The sequence below is a fragment of the Nannospalax galili genome, unplaced genomic scaffold, assembly GCF_000622305.1.
Source record: "Nannospalax galili isolate Female #2095 unplaced genomic scaffold, S.galili_v1.0 scaffold995, whole genome shotgun sequence".
Taxonomy (NCBI): Eukaryota; Metazoa; Chordata; class Mammalia; order Rodentia; family Spalacidae; genus Nannospalax; species Nannospalax galili.
In genome coordinates this window covers 305,353-315,343 of record NW_008337291.1, presented here as the reverse complement: position 1 = coordinate 315,343, position 9,991 = coordinate 305,353, and the positions used below count along the sequence as shown (strand labels likewise).

The 9,991-nt window shown below is 39.2% G+C and overlaps 1 protein-coding gene across 4 annotated transcripts in view; it reads right to left on the bottom strand.

The window, feature by feature from the left end:
• Positions 1 to 9,991, bottom strand: part of Zranb3 (zinc finger RANBP2-type containing 3) — a 245,878-nt gene that overhangs the window by 106,316 nt on the left and 129,571 nt on the right. For all 4 annotated transcript variants that reach the window (XM_029563233.1, XM_029563231.1, XM_029563232.1 and 1 more), the window contains one exon: positions 8,721 to 8,806. In XM_029563233.1, coding sequence (XP_029419093.1) covers positions 8,721 to 8,806 — 86 coding nt within the window. The remainder of the gene's footprint in view (positions 1 to 8,720; positions 8,807 to 9,991) is intronic.

Sequence of the window (9,991 nt, the reverse complement as noted above, 5' to 3'; positions counted from 1 at the left end):
AAAGAGGCTAGTGATGGGGAGAAGGGGAAAAAGATGAGGGTGAGGGGTGAATATGGTCGAAGTCAATGATAGATCTGTATGGAATTGTCTTTGCATATGCATGCATACATGTGGCATCCAGGTCAACTCTGAGTATCTTCATCAATTGTTCTACTGCTCTCTACCTTTTTTTTTTTTTTTTTTAACACAAGATCTCTCCCTGAACCTGGGGAACTCCCCAATTGGGTAAGGCTAGCTGGCCCAAAGGATCTTCCTGTCTGTATTTCCTCAGTGCTGGGATGTTAAGTGTTTACTGTCAAGCCTAGATTTGTTGTTGTACAAATTTGTTGTTGGGTTTTTTTTTTTGTTTGTTTACTGATTGTACTGAGATAGGGTTTCACTACATAGCCCTGGATGACCTGGAGCTCACTATGTAGACCTGGCTGGCCTGAATTCACAAAGATCTGCTTACCTCTGCCTCTCAAGTGCCAGGATTAAAGGTGTGTGACACCATGCTGGGCCCTGGGGATAAAACCTAGGTCTTCCTGCTCATATGACAAGCAAGCCCTTTACCTACAACTGAGCCATCTCCAAAATATCTTTTTTCTTTTTGTCTTAAAAAATTTTTTTATTATTTTTATTTTATTTTATTGGTCTTTTTGAGACAGGGTCTCCCTGTAGCCCCAGCTGTCCTGGAACTCACTATGTAGACCAGGCTGGCCTTGAACTCACAGAGATCAGCCTGCCTCTGCCTCCCATGTGCTGGGATTAAAGGTGTGTGCCACCATGCCCAGCATTATTTTTATTTTTATTACTTTTATCTTATGTATATGAGTGTACTGCCTGCATGTAAGTGCACCCCTGTCAAGTGCAATGCTGGTGAAGGTCAGAAGAAGGCACTGGATTCCCCTGGAACTGGAGTTATGAATGGTTGTTAGTCGCCACGTGGGTGTTGGGAATCAAACCCAGTTCCTCTCCAAGAGCAGCCAGTGTTCTTAATTCCTGAGCCATCTCTCCAGCCCTTTTTTGGTCTTTTTTGAGACAGAGTCTTCTTGGAACCACAGCTGACCTAGAACTCTCTATGGAGATCACGCTGGCCTTGATCTGAGATCTGCCTACCTCTGCCTCCCAAGTGCTGGGATTAAAGGTGTATGACACTACACCCAGCCCTGAAAATGTTTTTATAAAACCCTTTACTATGTACAAGAAGCAATTTCACATGGAGTTCTTCCCTTCATGTCACAAAATAGTAGCCACACTTTCTACTGCACTGAGCTTCCTCACATTCCCTTATTAAAAATGAAAACGATCAAATATTTGATTTACTGTGTTTATTTAGATTAAATAAATATAAATATATATATCAAATTAACAAATGATCCAAACATTGGAAAGAGCTGTTTAGATTCTTCATCTTTCTTTCTTTTTTTTTTTTTTGGTGTTTTTGAGACAGGGTCCTGGAACTGTAGCCTCAGCTGTCCTGGAACTCACTATGTAGATATTCACTATGTATCCGCCTGCCTCTGCCTCTTGAGTGCTGGGATTAAAGGCGTACACCACCACACCCAGCCATCTTTCACTTTTCAGCTATGTGATTTCAATGTTATCTACCTTTCCAAACATTAGATTTCTCATCCATAAAATAGACATATGACATCTACTTTATAAAACTGTTGGAAGAATTTAATAAAGGACATCTAAAGCACACAACATAATATTTTGTATATAAAATATGCTATCATGTAGCCAATAACATTTCAGTTTTAGCTATTAATATGGAAAGATGCAGTAAAATGAATTTAAATGAAAAAAGCACAGTATAGAAGACTGTGTACAACATGGCTCTAATATAAAATTGCTGGCCTGTCTATGAATCCATCTACCTGTCCATCTATCCAGCCATCCTTTCTTATATACTTAAGCAAAGAAGCCATCTTGAGGGAAAGTCACCAAACCACATTAGTTATGATTATTTCTGGACAAAGATTTCAGTTGGTTTTCACTTATTTAAAAAAATTTTGTCTGGGCGTGGTGGCGTATGTCTTTAATCCCAGCACACGGGAGGCAGAGGCAGGCAGATCTCTGTGAGTTCAAGGCCAGTCTGGTCTACCCAGTGAGTTCCAGGACAGCTGGGGCTACAGGGAGACCCTGTTTCAAAAAGACCAAAAAATATTTTTTGTTTGATTTATTGAATGAAATATGAATAATTTTTTCAAAAACCAGTAAGATAGCTTTTTAAATATTTTATTTTTCATTTTATGTGTACGAGTGTTTTGCCTGCAAGTACGTAAGTGCACACATGTGTGCAAACCTGTGGACCAGAAAAGGGCATCGGATCCCCTGGAACTGGAGTTATGGACAGCTGTTAAGCAGCAATGTGGGTGCTGGGAACTGAACCCAGGTTCTCTGCAAAAGCAGCCGGTGCTCTTAACTGCTGAGCCAGCTCTCCAGCCCTATGATATCTTAAAAAAAATTTATAAAAACAATCATAAACCAAGCATGGAAAACATGTCTGTAATCCCAGAACTTGGGGGCAGGAAGAGCAGAGGTTCAAGGCCAGCCTTGACTACAATAAGAAATTAGGTGAAATTTAGCAAATACCAGCGCATACAGGCTAGATCAAAACTATGTAACTTTATTGGATACGTGGAAAAGGTAGAAATAAAGAAAAAGTAGATATATCTTAGTATAAGACTAAGGTTCCCCCCGCTTGTTTTCTGACTGTCCTAATTCTTTATACGAGTATGTGTAATTAAAATTTTTTTTTTGCCAGGCGAGGTAGCACATGCCTTTAATCCCAGCACTCGGGAGGCAGAGGCAGACAGATTGTTGTGAGTTCAAGGCCAGCCTGGTCTACATAGTGAGTTCAGGTCAGCTGGGACTACAAGGAGACCCTGTCTCAAAAAGACAAAAAAAATTATTTTTTCTTTATTATTTTTATTTTATGTTGTGCGTGTATTGCCTGCATGTAGGTAAGGGCACCTGTGTCGTGCAATGCCCGTGGAGGTCAGAAGAGGCTGTCAGATCCCCTGGGACTGTAGTTACAGACAGTTGTTAGCTGCCATGTGGGTGCTGGGATTCGAACCCGGGTCTTCTGCAAGAACAATCAGTGTTCTTAACCACTGAGCCATCTCTCCAGCCCAAGTGTGTGTAATTTTAAGTTCTTACATTAAGCCAAAATCTACCACCCTAGTAAGAGCCATTGCTTGATACTAGTTTTGCCGTCAGAGACACAAAGACAAAAGTCTCATTCCTTTAAAATGTGACAGATCTTCAAATATTTAAAGACTTGTTCCCCTAAGGTCTTCCTTTTCTCAAATTCCTACAAGCTTTGTTGACAGAGCACTATGTCCTTGTCTTCGTACAGCTTGCAGTTCTGAAATAGTATCATAAAATAACAGGCAATCAATAATATTAGGCATTAGTGGAGCTCAGTGTGAAATTCTCTCATTCTGGTCACCCTTTTCCAGTCACGTTTTCATTTGTTAAAAAGCTTCTTAAAATATGACTTTTAATTCCTTCTTACATCTTTGTGCTTCTTGCCTCCATAACCTCTTAACTCAACTCCCAGCATTCCAGTTTCATGGCTGTAATCTGGTCTGAAAGCAGCTCTACCTTGAAAACTAAAAACTCTGTTCCACTTACTCTTCTAGGACATAGATCCATTCATCCCACTGCACCCTCACTATCTCACCACGATGCTTCAAAAAAGTGACGGCTGTAGTTTCTCTACATCATGATATCCTTCCTGACCTCACATCCTTTGTTGCCCATGTTGATTTCTGAGTCTCACCAACATGACTAAATCTCCTTGTCCTTTGGCCCATGAACCTATTATAAACTGGTGCAAAAAATCCAATCCTAGACAAGTCTGACTTTGGCATACTTTAGGCCTGTACACCACAGTGCTGTGGAAATACACCTTAGAGAAGACTGTGTTGCTGAGCTCAAATGGCCACTAAGCACTGTTAATAAGCCTACACCATCTCATTATTGCTACACCATCTCATTGTTTCAGTCCCCATTAGGCAGTCTAGACCATGTCAAATTTCTTAATTTTATCCCTCTGCTTCTTCATTTCTCTGAACATGACAAACCTTCTCCTTTACAAAAAAGTGTCATGAGATGCAAAATCCCTCGAGTCCCTGTCACCACAGAAACTATGGTATAATCCCAATAACATGCCACTCAACTATGCAAACTCCTTCAACCATCTGGCATCCCTGAAATTAGAGTGTAATCTCAACAATATGCCATTCACCTATAAAAGGATAAGATTATTTATGTATACAAAAAGGGTCAAAAGACAAAAATATAAAAATGTTTATGTTTATAATATACTAATCTCTTTCCCCAAAATATGAATTTGCTTGAACATGCACAAGGTTTCTATGTAGAAATATTATTAATAGTACTTACATACATTTTCTATAGAGAGGGTAATTAGGTGGAAGGGATTTTCTGTCAGTCTATATAATCTAATGGTTTAGGATTTTGAACTGCGTAAATATAGTCTTAAAAAATAACAAAGAGGGGCTGAAGAGATGGCTCAGCAGTTAGGAGCACTGGATGCTCTTGCAGAGTACCTGAGTTTGATTCCTAGCACCCACATGGTGGCTAACAACCGTCCATAACTCGAGTTCCAAGGCAATCTAACACCCTCTTCTGGCTCCACGGGCATTGCACAACATGGGTATACTTACACACATGCAGGCAATATACTCACATACATAAAATAAAAATAATTAAAATATTTTTTAAAAATAACAAAGAGGGACTGGAGAGATGGCTCAGCAGTTAAGAGCACTGACTGCTTTTGCAGAGGACCTGGGTTCGTTTCCCAGCACCCACATAGCAGCTAGGAACTGTCCTTAGCTCCAGTTCCAGGGGAATCCGAAGCTCTCTTCTGACTTCTGCGGCATTGCACGGCATGGGTGCTCTCACATACATGCAGGCAATACACTGGTACACACAAAATATAAATAACAAAATAAAAAAAAATAACATGGGCCAAGTGTGGTAGCACACACCTTTAATCCCAGCACTTGAGAGGCAGAGGCAGGTGGATCTCTGTGAGTTCCAGGCCAGCTGGAGCTATAGAGAAACCCTGTCTCCAAAAAAAAAAGAAACTTATAAATTGAACTCTCCAACATTTTATAACCTCACACTGCAGATGCTGAGTGAAAAGAGGATAGAGATTACCCACTACTGAATGTGTATAGAATTTTAGCTTAGTTAATGAAAAAGTGCTAGAGATGGAAAGTTATGACAGTTGCACAAAAATGTGAATGTACTTAAAGCTACTCAACAATACACTTAAAAATGGATAAATAATAAATTTTGTTATATATACATTTTTACTGCAATAAAAAACCACAACAGCAATGGCCTTCCCCAAACCAGAAAAACAGAAGATACCTACACATCTTCCTATCACCTCTCTGATGATGAACAAGACTGTAATAATGACACCTATCCAACTCTGTCATTGTCTAACCCCTACCTAACTCTTTGTCTAGAGAACTTGTTTTAGCTCTAGAATATTCTGCTTGAACTGAACTTGTTTTAGCTATTCAAAGGCACAACAGTCTCTCTTGCTTTGGACCTTAGCACATAGAATTTCCCTCTTTCCGAAAAGCAAGGAAACAGTTACTCCTAGGATTTCCTGGGCCCTGTCTTTAATGGTTTACTCTGGCAAGCTCAGGCATTAACATCCTCCACTTCCCTTCTGACATTCACCAGAACTGTAATTATAGTTAGTGCTGGGCTTGACAATTCGGTGAAGGATGAGATCGTGTGGGTCTTGACCCCTGGATCATATCTGATGTCGCATATATCAGACAACCAAAAAATTGTTTTTCTGAATGAATGAATGAATGAATGAATGCATGAATGCATGAATTCATAATCAAACTTGAGGCAGTAAGTGGAGTGGAATGACCCGTTATGCCAACTCAATCTATGATCATTCAAAATGAGAAGTCATTTGGGTCTGAATTATTGATATATTCTCCAAGTCCTCCAATACTGTTCCTCTGAGTTCTGAGCTTCTGCACATGGAAGACATACTCTGTATTTAGCCAGTGGTAGAGCACCAAGTGACACTGTGCTGGGGAATATGCAGAGGTGCTAAGACTGGCTATACTATATTGACTGTACATTATCACTTAGCATTTCCTTCTCATGAAAATTTAGACAATGGTTTCTCCCTCTCCTTAGTAGTAGAAGTGGCACGAAGTTTGAGCTCTTACCACTGTGAAGATTGAACCTAGGACCTTGCCCATGGGAAGCAAGCAATTCTCTCAGCTCTTCCTGGGAATTGTTAACCTTTAAGCCCAAAACAACAGAGAACAGATATGCTTTCCGAATGTACAACTCCTTCCCCTTTTTATAAAAAAAACACAGGGTCTCACTATGTAGTAATGCCTGGCTTGGAGCTTGCTATGTAGACCAGGCTAGCCTCAGACTCACAGAGATTCACTTCCACTTCCCAAGTGCCCAGCTCCAAAGCATACCTTTTAAAAGGTAGTTCCTGAGATGATGAATTACCCATGTGTCTTCTTTTCATAAGTAAAGGAATATTTGTCAAAGTTGCCATCTCTTAAATTTTCAAACTGCCAGGAAAAATGGATAAAAAAAAAAAAAAGCAAAAGAAAACAGCAAGATACAGGGTAAGCCACTTAGCTTACCAAGTTGCCCAGGGGGACTGAGTGAGTTCCGAACCTTTCCTAGCAGGAAAAATTGATCAGTCATTCAGTGTACTTCCTTCTCCAAATTCTATTTGTATTTATAGCTTCCTCTAAAAATAATCCAGTAGAGTGACTGACAGATGGCATTTTGGATAGGGGTATCCTGGTTGAGTAGTCCTTTTCTCTGTGCCTCTCAAATCAAAATGAGTATGTAGTATGTGGTTACTTATACCTGGAGTTCTTTCCTCAGACTACATTCACATTTACATACTTCTGCATGCCATTACTCAGAAATTTAATAAGCTTTTTAAAGACAAAGTAACATTCTTGCTTGAGCTTCACTTAACTATTTTGAATGCAGCCGTGACATTTCAAATATAAAATATGGGTCTAAGACAAAATAACAATCCTCAATTTGAATTCTGCAAAATTATAGTGTGAAAATGACACCTTTCCAGACTAAAAATGCTATGGAAGAAAATACATCATCCCACAGGCTAACTTAAAATGCCAGGAAATGCCTTGATCTGAATCAAAGCATAGGGAGCCAGAGTACTTTCAAGGTAAAGAAATAAAGGACTAACAACACTTTTGAAATGGAATGTGGAAGAAAATGCCATGGAGAGACTGGAGAGATAGCTAAGCAGTTAGGAGTATGAATTGTTCTTTCAGAGAACTGTAGTTTGATTCTCAGAACCCATGTGGGGCAGCTCACAACCACCAGTAAATTCAGCTCCAGGGGATCTGATGACCTATTTTGGCCCCCAAGGGCACACACACCACACACTCACATGTATACACACACACACACACAAATTAAAAATAAAAAGCAAGAAATTGTCATTTAGAAGCCCAATATTAATCTTGAAATAGCTTTATTAATGCTGGGCATGGTGGTGTACATCTTTGATCCCAGCACTCAGGAGGCAGAGACAGGTAGATTTCTGTGAGTTCAAGGCCAGCCTGGTCTACATAGTGAGTTCCAGGCAAGCTGGGGCTACTGGGAGACCCTGTCTTAAAAAGACCCAAAAGAGCTAGGCATGGTGGTGCACGCCTTTAGTCCCAGCACTTGGGAGGCAGAGGCAGGCGGATCTTTGTGAGTTCAAGGCCAGCTTGGTTTACATAATGAGTTCAGGTCAGCTGGAGCTACAGGGAGACCCTGTCTCAAAAAGACCAAAAAAAAAAAAAAGAAAGAAAGAAAGAAAAAGAAAGAAATAGCTTTATTTAACAAATAGAAAATGACTCAATCTCTACCACCACACATTTCACTAAGATGAATCTGTTTGAAATAGTGTTTGCATTATTAAGTGAGATACATACTTCAGTTGTTGTATGACAGGTACAAACCAAGAAACAGACAGACAGACAAAAAGATTGAACATTCTGACTTTTCTAGTTGCCCAAAGGAAAACCCAGTAAACATATATTATATAGACAAACTTTGATATCTCCAGTGCAATAGTCAGGATTAAGGGAATTTTATCAATATCTGCAATCATGACAAACAGAATAATTATGTATGAAGAATCTTAACTCTGATTACAAGGGTCTGAAACTCTGAGTGAAGATAGTTTCATAAAATAGAAATACCACAACACACAATAAGAAATAGTTCAGAAAGGCCCCTAGACTGGCGGACACTGAAGTTCCACACACCTCATCACTGTGACTCCAAAGCAGTCACATCTAAATCTGACAATCCACACAGTCAAATGATGAGCAGCACAACATGCCTCAACATACTCAGTTTAAGAACAGGCATGTTTTCATTCATCCTTGATAAAGTCCTACTATGTTACTGAGCCTGGCATCTAGCAAGTTTCCCGCCTTAATCTCCCAAGTGCTGAGGTTAAAAGGAATGTGCCACCATGCCCAGCTATTTTTTTGGTTGGTTTATTTTATATGTAGGTCACCCACACAAGCTTTTCCTTAAAGAAATTATTTCACAACTACCACAGGTTTGAAAATCATTGGAACAAGGAATGGATAACAGTGTTTAATGTTCAGAATAAATATATCCATATCAAAGCTTACAGAACACAGACATCCTACCTGACATGTGCATCGCAGTATCTTTTAGCATACTCGGTCCACGTTCCAAGTTTTTGTGGGAAGAGAGCTTCAATCTGCATAAAAAGCTGTAACAATACAAGGGTTCTCAATATATTGCAATATTTTCAAGTAAGTTACTATGATGATAAAACAAGTAAGTAAAAATATTAAAACCTATAGAAGCAAAAGCATTTTTCCTCAAGGACTTGCCTTCCTCTTTATCCTCATCCCACTTGTTCTTCAAGTCTAACAGTTATCCATTTCTATAAATTTACATATTTTCTATGTCTACATAAACATATATACATGAAAAAGAAGTTTTATTCACATGCAATTATAATACCATGACACAACTAAAATTTTACCACAAAATGTATCAGGCAATTTGGGGGGGGGAATTTTTGTTTTTTACTTTTATTATTATTATTTTTAATTAAAAATTTTATTTATTTATTTATTTGTTTTAGGAGAAGCATATTTATTTATTATTTATTTATTTATTTTGATCTTTTTGAGACAGCGTCTTTTTAACCTTTAAAAAAGATCTCCATTTCATTTTAAAATATACTGTTTCTTACAGAAAGACTCATTGTTTTTGCTAATAACGCTGAGATGTTGGCACATGTGTCTCTCATCTGTATGTATCTGATTACTAGTAGTCATAATCGGTTGCACTAGGATCCTTGGCACCTGTGTATGTCTATAAAGTCATCAGGTAGATTTCAATGGTAATGTTTATCACCTCTACTAATTAACATGACATAAATTTTTTTGGGTGGGGTCTTTTTGAGACAGGGTCTCCCTGTAGCCCCAGCTGTCCTGGAACTCACTATGTAGACCAGGCTGGCCTTGAACTCACAGAGGTCCACCTGCCTCTGCCTCCAGAGTGCTGGAATTAAAGGCGTGAGCCACCATGCCTGGCTATGATGTAAATTTTTATGCTTCCTCCTCAAATGTAATTCTTTTTTTTTAATTTGTTGATTTGTGTGTGTGTGTGTGTGTGTGTGTGTGTGTGTGTGTATCACACAGAACATCCCAAACCATCTTATTCAACTATATACTCACTTCTCAGATGACACCCTCCTGTAGCCTCCCTCCCCCGACTAGAGTCCTTATACTCCGTTATCCCTGCTACTGTCTGCTGTGTTGTCAGCAACCCCAGCCATTCCCCACTATTTATCCATCTGAATCTAGTCAGCCTATCTAGAGGTCTTTGTTTTAGGAGGGTCAGCTGTTCCTCATCTAGCGGTAATCAGTTGTCAATATTCCTT